This window comes from Emys orbicularis, chromosome 10 (assembly GCF_028017835.1).
Source record: "Emys orbicularis isolate rEmyOrb1 chromosome 10, rEmyOrb1.hap1, whole genome shotgun sequence".
Taxonomy (NCBI): Eukaryota; Metazoa; Chordata; order Testudines; family Emydidae; genus Emys; species Emys orbicularis.
The window spans coordinates 49,692,414-49,706,581 of NC_088692.1; the positions used below are offsets into that span (position 1 = coordinate 49,692,414).

At 54.3% G+C, this 14,168-nt stretch overlaps 1 protein-coding gene across 1 annotated transcript in view; it reads left to right on the top strand.

Moving 5' to 3' along the window:
• ALPK3 (alpha kinase 3) overlaps positions 1-14,168 on the top strand; it is an 87,426-nt gene that overhangs the window by 71,225 nt on the left and 2,033 nt on the right. Inside the window, exons 6-12 of the mRNA XM_065412588.1 lie at positions 3,071-5,057; positions 7,954-8,101; positions 10,036-10,163; positions 11,271-11,306; positions 11,836-12,110; positions 13,014-13,102; positions 13,547-13,764. Coding sequence (XP_065268660.1) covers positions 3,071-5,057; positions 7,954-8,101; positions 10,036-10,163; positions 11,271-11,306; positions 11,836-12,110; positions 13,014-13,102; positions 13,547-13,764 — 2,881 coding nt within the window. The remainder of the gene's footprint in view (positions 1-3,070; positions 5,058-7,953; positions 8,102-10,035; positions 10,164-11,270; positions 11,307-11,835; positions 12,111-13,013; positions 13,103-13,546; positions 13,765-14,168) is intronic.

A 14,168-nucleotide genomic window follows, 5' to 3' on the forward strand; every position in this document is an offset into this window, starting at 1 on the left:
GTAGGGGCAGAGTTGAGGTTGTGTGGGAAATGTTACCTTAGCTCTTTGTTTCCTGGTTCTCCAACGTTTGTGTTTTGCTTGCTGGTGTTAGCTAACGCTCTTGTAAAGTGAGGGTGTGAGGGACCTTTAGCTCTGCATTCGCTGGGGTTCTAACCTTCGAAACTCAACTCTCCTATTCCGGGAGAGCTGGAGGACACGGTGCAGGGTGAGTGCCTGCAACCGGCCTTCCATGGTAACAAAGGGTTTGTGGGTTATTATGACTGCTGGAGAGGCCAGTTCTCTCTAATCCTTTCTGCGGGAAATGCTTTATTAACAGCTTCCTAGGGATCTCCTGATTTCAGCTCCTCCTCTCTTGGGGGAAGCTCAGGAATGAGTGTATTGGAGGTTATTGGAGACTGTTCTGAGTGCCCTGCAGGGCAGATGATTTGCCAGTGGAGACTCAGGGAAACTGCTTTTTGCACTTCTGTTCAGCTAATGGAGAGTATTAGGGCCTCCTCTCTGCCCCGTAGTCGGATGCCACATAAGTGGTTTATCAGGTTTTTCAAGAGGTTTCAGCACTCAGAAGCACATGGTCTCTGCATCACCAAGGCTGAAGTGGAGGCTGCTTGTCACTTGACTATATTAGGTGATATGGAGCAGTGCGTGGGCTCCGGCACAAGTGAGAGTCTTGCTTTGCGTGTGGGAGGGGGAACTTGTACTCTGAGCTGTGACCTTCTTCCATCAAGAATACATGGCTGTGGATGCCAAACCCCACTGCTAATGCGGCACTGAGAGGGAGGGGTAATCGCTGAGGATCGCATGGCCACATGGCACATCGGCAGTGATGCTGCTGTGACCCCGAACATCTTGCCCAAATGGAAGGACCGGGGATGGCAAATGCCCCACAGGGAAGAGGGGAGGATGCCAGGTGATGTACATTGGAGGGAATGATTTGAACGACTCATACACCTTACAGAGTTCTGAACAAATTGGCAATTCAGGAAAAATCTCTGGGCATCGTTGCAGGCAGCTCAGTGAAACCTCTGCTCCATATGCAGCTGAGGTCAGAAAAGCAAACCGAATGTTAGGCTGCATAAAGAATGTGATGGTGAATGATACGAAGAATATACTAATGCCTTTATGTGAATCAATGGAGTAGCTTCATCTGGATACCATGGGCAGCACTAGCCACCCCATCTCTAGAAAGATATTGCGGAACTAGAGGGGTTCAGAGAAGGGTGACAAGAATGATTAGTGGCTAGAAAAATTCTCATACAAAGAAAGATAAAAGATTGGGATTGTTACCTTGGTGAGGAGATAGATAAGAGTGGACATGATAAAAGTATATAAAATGACTGGCCTAGGGAAGGTAGATCGGAAACCTCTTCATTTCCCCCTGTCTCATAACACAAGAATAAGACACAAGAGATTGGAAGATGGCAAAGTCAATATTGATAAAACGAAATACTTGTTCACACAACATGTAATTAGACTGTGTAACTCATTGCCACAGGACGTCAGAGTGGTCAAGAATTCAGCAAGATTCAGAGGGAGACTGGATGTTTATGTGGATATCAGGAATATCTAGTTATAATAGTTGATGTTTAAAAAAGTTTTGGGAAGGAAATAAAACCTCCTGCTTCAGTCTTTAAACTGATCTCTCACTATTAGGGTTTAGGATGAGACCTTCACAGGGGGCAGATTATCCCATATTTGCCAGTTGAGGGGTGTCTTGCAGCTTCCGGTACTGATCATTGTTGGAGAGCGACGCTGGGGTAGAAGAACCTCTGCTCTGCTCTGCTCTGGCATCCCCATGCCCTTTTCACATGAATGTTACGAATTGCTAAGGGAGAGATGGGAGAGAGTGATTCTCCCATTGTTTCATCATGACATCTACGTTTTGGGGTTTGCAGTCAGCAATAACATATCACTTTTACTGGGAAATGGGCTTCCCCAGGCTTATGTGCTTTGTGCATGCCATTTCTTGACGTGTTACAATTGCGTAACATGAAGGGAAAGTTCTGGCACGAAGACTCCGGTTAGCAACTCCGCTCCTCCAGCCCACGGAGCACTCTGCAATAAGAGTAAAGCTCATCGGTGTGGGAAACACAACTTCCTCAGTGGCTAGTCTGAGATTGTGGCGTGAACTCCCCATCAGAAACCTCCCCATCTTCGGCTCCAAGTGCCAGGCACGTTTCTTTGATCTTGCCTTCACTAACATAAGCACAAAGGAGCATGGGCATTTAAAACAATAACATTAAAAAATCCAACAATACTCTTAACTGCACGGATGTCTCATCCTGAGGAGATGCTGGGAGAACAAACACCACATGACAGAAGCTAGTCACGTTGATTAATGCACTGCTGAAAGGTGCTCCAATGCTATGGTGTTGAGTGCTGTATGAGAACATGTAGAGAAGAGAATTGAATGTGATGGAGCTGTGTTGCAGCCATGGTCTTTGCATGGCCGGAGCATAGTTACAAGTGAGGGCCTGATGTTTCAGAGGTGTTGAACCCCCACAGGTCCAACTGCAATCAGTGGGAGCATGGGGCACTCATAGACTTTAAGGTCAGAAGGGACCATCGTGATCATCTAGTCCAACCTCCTGCATATTGCAGGCTACAGAACCTCACCCACCCACTCCTGTAATAGACCCCCAACCTCTGGCTGAGTTAATGACGTCCTCAAATCATGGTTTAAAGACTTGAAGTTACGGAGAATCCACCATTTACACTAGTTGAAACCTGCAAGTGACCCCAGGGTCTCTGCCAATCTGACCCAGGAGAAAATACCTTCCCGACCCCAAATATGGCGATCAGTTAGACCCTGAGCATGTGGGCAAGAGCCACCAGCCAGACACCTGGGAAAGAATTCTCTGTAGTAACTCAGGGCCTCCCCATCTAGTGTCCCTCAACCCTTCTCATAATCAGGCCCTACCTGTTTGGTCCTATCCACAGAGGCAAGACCAGACCATGATTCAGTATGGTATCCAGACCCTGTGCAGTCTAGTGTAGATGGGGCCCAAGGTGCTAAGTTAATGCCAAGTGGATCCAGGCAATAACATAATCATGGTTTCCCTTTTGTTCCTAGGCTCGGGAGGCAGTGAAGCAGGTGTTGTCCTCCACCAGCAACCTGAAACATTCAGCGTTGGAGCCAACGGAGGACACTAATCCTCAAGCCAGCCAATTAAAGGAGCTCACAAGAGGGAAGCCCATCTGCATGGAGAGAGAGACAGAGCAGTCTGAACAGCCAGCCAGCCCCAGGTCGCGAGGAACAGGGATGCTGAAAATAAGCCAAGAGAGTTCACAGAGGCCTCCTGCTGGTTCTCCTGGCCTCACACAGCCCAGCTGGGTGGAACATCCACCTTGGAAAGAGGAGGGAGCAGGGCATTCCCTGAATTTCCCAGGCAAAGAGACCCAGCAAAGACCAACTCCAAGTGAGGAGAATGAGGAGCTAGCTACAGCTGGGTCAGCATTGAAGAAAGCAAGTCCTATGCCTGGAGGCAAAGCCCCGCTTAAACCACCTGCCTGCTGGACTGGAATGGGGGAGGGTGAGAAGATTGCTCAGCCATTAACTGCAGAAACAGAGCCAGCTGGAAGCTGGTTAGGGGACAGCTTGTCCTGCACAGAGGTAGAGGAGAGCCCTGTGGAGCCCTCCCATGAGACCTCACAGCAAGCAGCCGGAGTGGTGGGTGAGATGTCCTGGGTGCCTAAACAGGCAGCTCCGGTCTCCACCCAAGTGAGTAAGGAAGAGCTGTGTCCCGTTGCCATTGCAGAGATCTCCGAATCTCTGGAAGCACCAGGCTCAGCTTCCCCTTCTCCAGTCAAAGAAGCCCCTGCTGATGGGAAACAATCGGCAGCCCAGCCGTCAGGTGACATGAAAAGAGAAATGGAGACTAGGAAAACAAATGAATCTGCACCAATGCTGGCTGCCACGCCTCACCGCGAGCGGTTTCCAGTCAGCACCGCCATGGAGCGCAGTGCCAAGCTGGCACCCGTGTCACTGACTCCGGAGAGTGGGGAGGAAAGTGAGCAGAGAGCTGTGACTCCAGGCAAAGAGCCAGCGGCTGCAGCTGAGAGAAGCAGCATAACCTCTACAGGTACATCTGAACTGAAAACTGAGGCGCCACTCGCTCCGCGGGCTGAAGAGAGAACTCCGGATGGGGAGGTATCCCTGGAGCACAAAGTACAGCACAGAAACCTAGTGTCCTCCTTGAAGAATTATTTACTTCTGCTTTTAAAAATGTCCTCATCGGAGCCAGATAAAAGTAAGGCCCCCATAAAGAAGGACACTGAGACTGAAGAGGAGGGGAGCCAGCCTGCTGGGGAGGAGAAAGCACTGCTGGAAGTGGGCATTGCAGGGCTAAGCCCCAGCACATCAAGGAAAATCTTAGAAAGGGTGCAAAATAACCAACTCTTCCAAAGTGCAGAGAGCTTGCATTTAAGCCCCAGAACGTCTAGAAGGCTCACGGGAATGATTAACCAAGAGTTAGTTTCCAGCAAAGAGGCTCTGGGTATCAGTCCTTTAGCATGTAGGACACTGCCAGCCAGGGAGGCATCTGAACCAGAAGGGTCTGCCCTGCTCTCTGTCCCTTCTATCGTGGTGGGTAACATGCCCCTGGAGGGAACAGGCCAGACAGACGATGGGCTTTCTGATGTGCATCTCGAAAGCAGCACGAAGGAGAACTCCAGCGACCTGGTTGCAGCATTACCTTGTGCCACACCAGAGGAGCTTGCCTCCGGGGCTCGACGCAAGATATACTTGGCCAAAAGCAAGCAGGTGGAGGAGGCAGAGGCTGCAGCCTCGGAGAGCCAAGTGCATCTGAAGAGGGACAGCCCCACTGTGTCTCCCCGACAGTCCAGGAAGAACCCAGCTCTGTTACAAGCCCCTGTCCCAACTCTGTCTCCTCCTATGGACCGACACTCCCCAACCCTCCCCAGAAAGATGGCGACACTTGAAGTTCCCAAGGCGTACGAGGAGCCCTCAGAGGAAAGCAGTAGGACCCCGGAAGGCCCTGAAGGCACCAAGCAGGAAGGACAGGCAGGGGAGTCAAGGAAAACAAACAACCCATTTAAAGGTACGAAAAGCCTGAGAGGCGAGGGCAGCATGGGATACCCCCAGGTAGGAGAGACGCAGACACTCTCTCCCCCCCGCATATAGCACACACTAACCCCCAGAGTTTGAGAGCCTGGGGGGGTTGCTGTGGGAGTACGTAGGACAGCAGCACGAAGCAGTGATAAGTCCTTGCAGTAGCAGGGAACCAGCAGGACATCTGGGAATGGGTAACATGCAGAATGTGAAATCTCCGCAGGTTTCCAGACCTACCCATGGCTGTCCTTCCTTTGACATGGGTACAGGCCAGTCCGAAGGGGCATCTCCTGCTCCCGTTGAAGGCAGGTGAATGGAGAAGTCACACCAGGGTAAAGAACCGTGCCATTACAGATACTGGTGTCCCCTTCTCTCAGCCCGGGTGGGGAAGGATCCACCTCCTTTTCTGTGGAGTTTGGAAAGCAGAGCAGAATCCTGAGCAGTTCACATCCCCAAAGCCTGTACAGTTACTAAGTAATTACCCGGGGCCCCCTGTTTAGAGTATGCATCCGGAACACAGACAGCACCGAGAGCAGGAGACACCCACAGCCAGCAACACTAGAGAGACAGGCTTTGCTGAGGCTTTCTAGGGTTAGGAGGAGCAGAGCCAGGATTAGGGTAAGGGCTGGGACCCAAGGATTTGCAGAACCCCCGAAGGAGAATCCACTGTAAATCACATTGTAGCTCATTGTGAGGCTCCTGGAGTTAGAGTGACGATGCTGTGGTCACTTGAGTTACCAGAGATGAGACTTGCCCAATCTCTGTGTCATGAGGGATCTAAGTGTAACCCTTCTGCCAGGTGGAGCCAGCAACAACAAGGGTCAGGTTCAGCATCTAGGGGTTCCTTTTCAACAATACAACACAAAACCGTCTCAAGCCCCCACCCAGTGACCTGGGGCAATTACACACCACCCCCTGGGCACCTCTAAGAGGCAATACTTCCCCTCTCGCAAGCACAGAGTCTGACTGTAGCAAAAACTTTTAATAAAAGGAGGGAAGTAACTCAGCATTAATTTGGGAAAGCACCGCAACTAGGGTTCATAAACACAAACCATGAGCAAAAAGACCCACCCGCAAGTAAGTTGGGCAGTGTCCTTTTCCCCCTGAGGGTCTTAAGTCCAGCAACCCAAAAGTCCCTTTAACATGCCCATCCCTTCTCTGTACCCCACTCACAGTTGCTGTCCTTGACCAGAGCCCCAGAGTTCAGAGGTTCATCTGCAGAGTTCACCTCCCACCCTGTGTGGAAGGCGGGGCGGGGAGGGGGTAAGGAGGCACCTTACACGCTGCACTGCTCAGGCACTCGCTCGTTGCCCCAACAGCCAATTGCCACGCCTCTGCAGGGCTCTGCTCTGGCCATCTCCACCAGCTTCTCTGCTGGCCACTCACCATGCCTCTCCACCAGTCAGCCTGCTGGCCTCTTACTATGCCTCTCCGCCAGCCACCCAGCTGGCCAATCACTAAGATGTCTTCAGCCCCCCCTCCCTTATTACAGCTCTTAGTGATTTCAGCTGTTAGTGGGGGAAATCTCACTGCTGGTGCACACTGGGCAGCCTCTTGCAAGAGAGACATCATCCCAAAGTAAATCTAATTTTTAGACCTAGGTATCAGTGATTTCAGCTCTGCAGTATGTAACAAGACTCTCAATTAAATCTAAATTAGCACTTTTATTATATCATGGAGAGAGGCAAGAGCAAATGGTGTCTACAATCCTTAAACAAGACCCAGTACCAATATCTGCCCCCACCTTCTCTCAATTCATTAGGCTGTGGAACCCATGTCCCCTGCCTAGCGAGTGTTGTTCAGTTGAGGGTGAGTCCCTCCATTGGGAAATGTTAGGTACAGTTCTGCTGCCCTCGGTTTACACACAAGGATAACAACCCTTTATTACTCCTGCCCCAATAACAAGGAGACTGGGGATCCAATACCAGCCACAACTGATCATTTGGACAAGCAATCCCATCATGCTGAGCATCTAGGCAGGGTGGGTGTGTCCATGCAAACAAGATCAGCTTCTGAAGTCTTTTTCCACTGCTCACCACTAGATGTCAGGGGAGAGCTCATCCAGACTCTGCTTACATCAGTGAAGGCCAAGTTATCTGAAAGCTTGTCCTGGTCTCTGCTGTGCTGCACACACAGAGGAAGCCTGGTTTAGGCTGCCTGACCTCCCCCCCCCCCCCCCCCACATTAAAGATACAAACCTGATTATGCAGTAGGTAAAGTTTGGCGAGCATTGAACAGTCCATTTTACATATTTTAAAGTGTTGATTTCAAATTTCTGTTAAGGCCACCAAAACAAGCCGTTTGGTGCCATTGGCCACCCAGTGCCGAGATCTGCCACCTGACAAGCTAAGCCAGGTCAGGGTGGCTCGGAGGAGGATGGGAGATACTCACTACGCTGGTGGTGCAGGAAGTGGTGGTGTAGACTCGTAGGTGGCGCTCCACCTTCGCGGTCAGTGCTGTTGGGGTCTCTGGGGGCACTGTGGGGTGGAAGAGACTAGCCTTCAGATGAGCTGTAAAACTGAAGATGTCTCCTTGGGGCCACTTGATATCCAAGGGCAAAAGCAGGTGTGTCCAGCACAAATTCCCACTCTGGTGAATGCCTTCTGCCTCCCTGAGTTCCCTCGGCACTTCAGGTTGGATCTGGCATTTTTCTTCATTTCCCATTGCTGTGAACAGCTGCTGTGCTGCATTCCTCCTTTTATATAGCGTGCATCTCAGTTTGTGTAGCACTTTGAGAGCCTGCCTGGTGAAAGCTGTGCTATGGGCGTATGGTAATCCCAGGGATTGGTAACAAGACTGAATGACCAAGGGCTAGTCTGTGGAGTGGAACTGATATGTATGTTGTTGGTCTCACACCACTCCCTTCTCTGCACCTTTGTCCTTAGCCCCCCAGCTGATTCGTAAGATCAGAGCAGAACAATTTTCTGATGCATCAGGAAACCTGAAACTTTGGTGCCAGTTCTTCAATATTTTGAGTGACTCGAAGCTGACGTGGTACAAGGACGAGTTCCCTGTAGCAGAAGCCAGACGGAGGTAATCTGCCAGTTTTGCTGTATTTTACTCGTGCATATCCTGTGGCCAATGTGTTAAATCTAGCCTTGCCCCTTGCTTTTATCAGCTCTGAGGGTGTATCCACACTGCAACCGGGAGGTGTGACTGCAGCCTATGTAGACATACCCAAACTAGCTTTGATTTAGCAACAGCAAAGCCAGCTCCAGGAGCAATAGCGTGTAGTGCAAGTGGTGCAGGCTAGCATCTGGAGTACAACCCCGCCCAGGACTCTGGGTGTATACTTGATCAGCCACTGCCTGTGCTTCACTGCTGTTGTTATTCAAGCTGGCTTTGATCTAGACAGATTTAAGCTAGTTTGGGTCTGTCTATATGTGTAGCAGTCACACCTCTCGCCTACACCGTAGACCCACCGTGGTTATTTTGGAGTGAAGGTGCCCCCTGCTAACAAGTCCAAATATGGATCCCTGGGTATCAGTGAAGTACACCCGGCCATTAGCACAGAGGCCCCCTGGCTCTGGAGAGAGAGAGAGAAACCAAGGTGGGACAGAAGGAACTAGAGAATCTGGTCATTGTTAACCACAGCAGACGCTAATGCTCAGAGCCCAGCTCCTAGGGCAGAGAGCGAGCAAGAAGACCATGCACCTCACTGAGGGAACATCTGCCCAGCCTGTAACAATGGTATGTCCTTCTGCACCGTGCATGGAAGGGACTAAGTCAAACAGAAGCAGGGCCTGCACTGTCTCCAGAACCCACATTCCCAACATCCTATAATGGAGACGCAGGGAGAGTTGGGAAACACTAATAAGGGCAGGGGAAAGCAGTCTGCCCCCCAGGCAATTGGACTCTGGGTTCAGCCACAGCACATGGTCGCCATGAGGAGTACAAGTGATGTTCTGGCTTCACTGAGAGGGCCGGGCTTGGTGCCCCACCAGACCAGATGCTTCTCAGTAAGGAGCTGTGGCCCCTGTTGTTGGTTACACCCTTCCTGCACAAAAGTGAAATGCCTGCAAGCTGCATGGAAACTTTTTCAAGACATCATAACAAAGGCTCAAATTAAATGTATATCCCAGATTAAAAAACATAGTAAGAGAACCAAAAAAACTGCCACTGCGGCTAAACAACAAATTAAAAGAAGCAGTGAGAGGCAAAAAGGCATCCTTTAAAAAGTGGAAGTTAAGTCCTACTGAGGAAAATAGAGAGGAACATAAATTCTGGCAAGTCAAGTGTAAAACTATAATTAGGCAGGCCAAAAAAAGAATCTGAGAAGCAACTAGCAAAAGACTTAAAAACTAACAGCAAAACAATTTTTAAGGACATCAGAAGCAGGAAGCCTGCCAAACAATCAGTGGGGCCACTGGACGATTGAGATGCTAAAGAAGCACTCAAGGAAGACACGGCCATTGCAGAGAACCTAAATGAATTCTTTGCATCCGTCTTCACTGCAGAGAATGTGAGGAAGATTCCCACCTTTGTCCCCTAAAAACAAGGATTCAAATCTAAGAAACTGTCCTCCTGCCAGCCTGCTGGAGGTCAAGGGGACTGTTGGGGGAAGCGGGTGGTGTCTCTTTTCCTTTTCATTCTCCCCAAGTACAATCTACAGGAAACCGTAATCATCCCATAGCTCCTGAGTGTCGGGAAGCAGTGAGGTGGCTTCCTGAGACCCCCTGAGTTGTGTCTCGCTGGATCACATGGGATGATCCCTTTCCCAACGTGCTGCATACTTCACTCCTGGTAGCATTCGCCTGGCTTTCAGTTCACATGCACCCACTGCAGGGCTGAAGTCAGACTGAAAGCTCTGTGGGGCAGGGCCTGTCCTTTCATTGGATGGGTGCGTATGTACAGCTCCTCACACAGTAGGGCTGTGGTCCGCAGCTGGGGCTCATAGGCCCTACCACAATACAGGTACTACAGGGCTGCCCAGCACTAATCTCCAGGCTGACTCCATTGTCTTTCAGCTCAGGTGATGAGGGGCAGGCAGCCCTGGCCATTGTGCAGGCATCCCGGAAGGACTGTGGCGTGTACCAGTGCACCATCGAGAATGAGTATGGCACCGACTCCACCGACTTCCTGCTCAGTGCAGAAGGTGAGGTGGGTTGGGTATGGGGCGTGGGGGGGGGAGGTTGGTTACTGGATATCGGGGGGGGGGCAGAGGAATGAGTTGGATACTGGGTGATGGGGGCGGGGGGGGGGGCAGGTTGGATATCAGGCAATTGGGGGGGCAGAGAGATCAGGAGTGGGCAGTGGCCATTGTGTATTGTGTGATAGGGTGGACAGGAGGTGGGAGAGGGGGGTGGGCTGGGTACCAGGTGATGGGGGGCAGGGGAGTGAGGGGGTGAGTTGCATACTGGTCAATCAGGTGGGGGACAGGAGAGCGGGACTGGGCGGGGTACTGGGTGACAGTGGTGGGGAGGCGGGTTGGGTAACCGGTAACCGGGGGGCCAGAGGAGTAGGGGGCAGGTTGGGTACTGGGTGATGTGGGGACCAGGGGCGCTGGGTGCGAGTTGGGTGATGGGAGGCCAGGGATGCAGGGGGTGGGTTGGGTACTGGGTGACGGGGGACAGGGGCGCAGGGGGTGGGTACCGGGGGACCAGAGGTGCAGGGGACGAGTTGGGTATTGGGTGATGGGGAAATGGGGGCAGATGGGGTATGGGGGGCTGGAGGCACCGGGGGTACCCGGCTGCGCAGGCTGGGAGCAGCTCTCTAGCTGTGGGAGCCGAGAGGTTACGATTCCAAGCTCCTCCTGAGGGGAATGTGAGCAACTCTTGGCCTGCGGTAAAGAGCCTTTTCCATGCTCCATCACCCAGTGATCTGAACCTGGGGCAGGGAATGAATCCGGCCCTGTGCCGAGAGTCCCTCCAATGGCTGGGCCTTGGCCTGTTCTCCTGAAGGGTAGAAGCTGGCCTGTCTGCTGGTTTCTCTGACAAGGCGGTCCTGGGCCTAGGGGCCCTATCCCACCGCTCGTCCCTCCGGTGTCTGGCCCGACTGCAAACAGGGCCCCGAGAGCAAGGGCGCAGCAGGGCCCAGCGTTTGGTGTACTGTGTCACACCGGTGCAGGCGTGTGCAGGCACTGCCAGGGCACTTTCAGGTCTGGGTGTCCCTGGGGGGGCAGGGAGGGGGCTGGGATGAACAGCTGATAGTTAGGCCCAGCCACCTCAGGGCACTAACAGCCAGGGCTCTGTTTCTCCTCTAGTGCTGTCGGGATTTGTCTCCAGAGAAGAAATTGAAGGTAAAGTGGGAGCAGCCAGAGGAGCAGTGAGTGCTGGCCAGGCCATGACCGCTGGGCTCAGAGTAAACCCAGTGCCCCCTCACGGCACGTATTGATGCTGCACCCGGGGTGGGGCAGGATGCCCGGTGGGAGGGGTGACCACAAAGCGTGGCATAGCCGGATCCTGCCATTCCTCCCTAACGAGACAGTGTCTATGTGCAAGGCCTTGCGCCAGGCAGCTGGCTAATGCCAGCCAGAGGTCAAGCTCACTGATCGCGGACCTGGAGCTTCTTCCCAAGGCCCTGCAGCGAGGGGCTCCTCCAGCACCATGCCGCCAGTCAGCCAGAGAGGGCGCTAGCATGCAGCAGGAGCTGTTCCCCACCCTCCTCCTCCTGGGCCTGAGTGTGCTGCCCTCACTATCTCTCTATGCACTAGGGGCCCAACCTGCTGCCCCTGCTGCACACCCCGGCAGGATGAGCCTAGTGACTGCTCAGCTGCCCCGTTCCCAGCAGTGCCCGCCACCACTAACTCACTGCTTTCCTTTTGCCAGTCGGCGAGGAGATCGAAATGACGCCCATGGTGTTTGCCAAGGGCCTGGCCGACTCAGGCTACTGGGGGGACAAGTTCTTTGGGCGCGTTGTGAGCGAGGACGTGGAGGTGGGCGCCGGCTTCCTGCGCAAAGCCTGGCGCGCCAGGATAATCTACGGCCTAGAGCCCGTCTTCGAGTCCGGCCGGACCTGCATCATCAAAGTGCACAACCTCATCGTCTTCGGGACCAAGAACGAGAACACGCTCATCGAGAAGAACTACGACATCACCATCCAGGTGGGCCCAGGCCTCCTGGCAGGCATGCCCAGGCCACGCCCCCTCCCCCCGCGCTCCCCGGCAGGTGGGCCCCGGTCAAGCCCCCCTCCCCCCGCACTCCCCAGCAGGTGGGCCCCAGTCACGGCCCCTCCCCTCACACTCCCCAGCAGGTGCGCCCAGGCCACGCCCCCTTGTTCCTGCAGGATGGGGACAGCCTGAAAACCCTGACTTGGCTCAGTGCATTGATTGTTGTTGCCTGCATTGAACACACCCTGCCCTGTATGTCCCTCTCCCACCTGGCACACTGCTCCTGCCCAGCATGCTCCCCCCACCCCTGCCCACCTGGCCTGCTCCCCACTCACTACCCAGCTCACTGCCACTCCTCAGCGCCCCCCTGCACCCGCCAGCCTGTCCAACCCTGGCCCCACTCCTCTTCTGTCCTCCCGCTTTCCCTCTCCTGCCTTTCCTCATGCACACTCCAGTGCCTGGAACAGCCTCCCCCAGCCTGGGCACCGGCTCCTGGCCTGCTGGCCCCTCTGGCCAGTTGCCCCCTGACTTCTGCTCTCCTGCCACTGCCTGCTTCTCCTGAGCTGTCCCTTGTGCTGCCTGCCCAGCCCCAGACTGTGTCCTGCCTGCTCCTCTGCTCCTGGGCTAGCTGCTGTCACACAAGCCCTGAGGGGCAGGGGCCAGCACCCGTAGCCTGCTCCATGGCTGTCCAGTACTCTCACCCATCATGCCTGCTGTCCCCCACACTGCGTGGTGGGGAGGCTCTGGTGGTTTGAGCCGCCCTTTGTCCTGTGATTGCCAGTGAGGATGCGTCCCAGTGCCCGTCTGTGAGCTCTCCGGGAGGAGCAGGATGCTGTCTGAACCTGGCTTGCTGGCCCGGGGCAGGGCAAGGGATAATGACTCTGCTTGAATCCCCAGGAGTGCAAAATCCAGAACTCGAGCCGGGAGTACTGCAAGATCTTTGCTGCTGAAGCACGGGCCATCCCAGACTTCGGGGCAGTGCCCGAGTAAGTTGGGCCTCTGCCCTCCATCCTGAGCATGCAGGGGCCACAGGGCGGCATGGCCTCCTCCCACCCCGAGCATCACTGGGCCGGGGGAGGAAGGATCCGGGGTGGGCGGCACCAGCATGGCCTCCTCCGCCCCATCGCTCCAGGGATCCAGTGGCCCGTTTTCATTAACAGGTGCACTCAGAAGCCAAATTGGGAGCATTGTGTGGGAAGGGTCTGGGGCCTGGGCTAACGTGAGCAGGTTCAGTCGCTAGCATGGCTGAGGTGGGGGCAGCTTGCAGACAGGCTGTTGCCCAGCCCAGGGAGCAGCCAAGGGACGGTGCTCGGGATGGTGGGCTCTGGGTTGGGGTCCGCCATGCGCTCTGCATGCTAGTCGCAGAGCCAGCCCGTCGGCCTACGTTCTGGCTTGGCCTATGCTGACCTGGGCCGTTTACCGTTGTCCAGGATCATCCCTCTGTATCTCATTTACCGACCTGCCAACACTGTCCCGTACGCCACCATCGAGGAGGACCTGGCAGGGCCCTTTGAGCGGTACTGCGTGAAGGAGCGGGATGGCAGCCTGGCTGTGCAGAGCAGCTCAGAGATCGCACAGAAGTGCTGCACCTTCCAGCACTGGCTCTACCAGTGGACAAATGGAAACATCCTTGTGACCGACATGGAAGGTACGGACCGAGGTGGCTGTCTAGTCCCCGGCGAGGGAGGAGTCCCTGGTTCCTCTGGCCCAGCGCCACAGGGCCCAGGGCAGTGGTGCCTCCTACGACACACCACCCAGCACTGTGTCCGGGAAGCCCCGCCCCTGAGAGAGAGCCAGGGAGTGGTGGCTGCTGGAAAAAGGAGATGGGAAAATCTCCTTCAGCCAAGGACTCCAGCCACCCCCTGCCATCCTGCCAGGCATGGTGGCAGGCAGGGCCTTTCCCTAGTAGTCTCTCCCCCATAGCATTGCATCGACCAAGCACACTAGGATGTACTGGAGTGGCAGCCTGCGTTGGCACCTGGAGGTGGGAACCCGGGAGATCTGGCCTCTGTTCCTGTCTCTGCCAGCCACTGGCTTGAGGGCCTTGGCCTC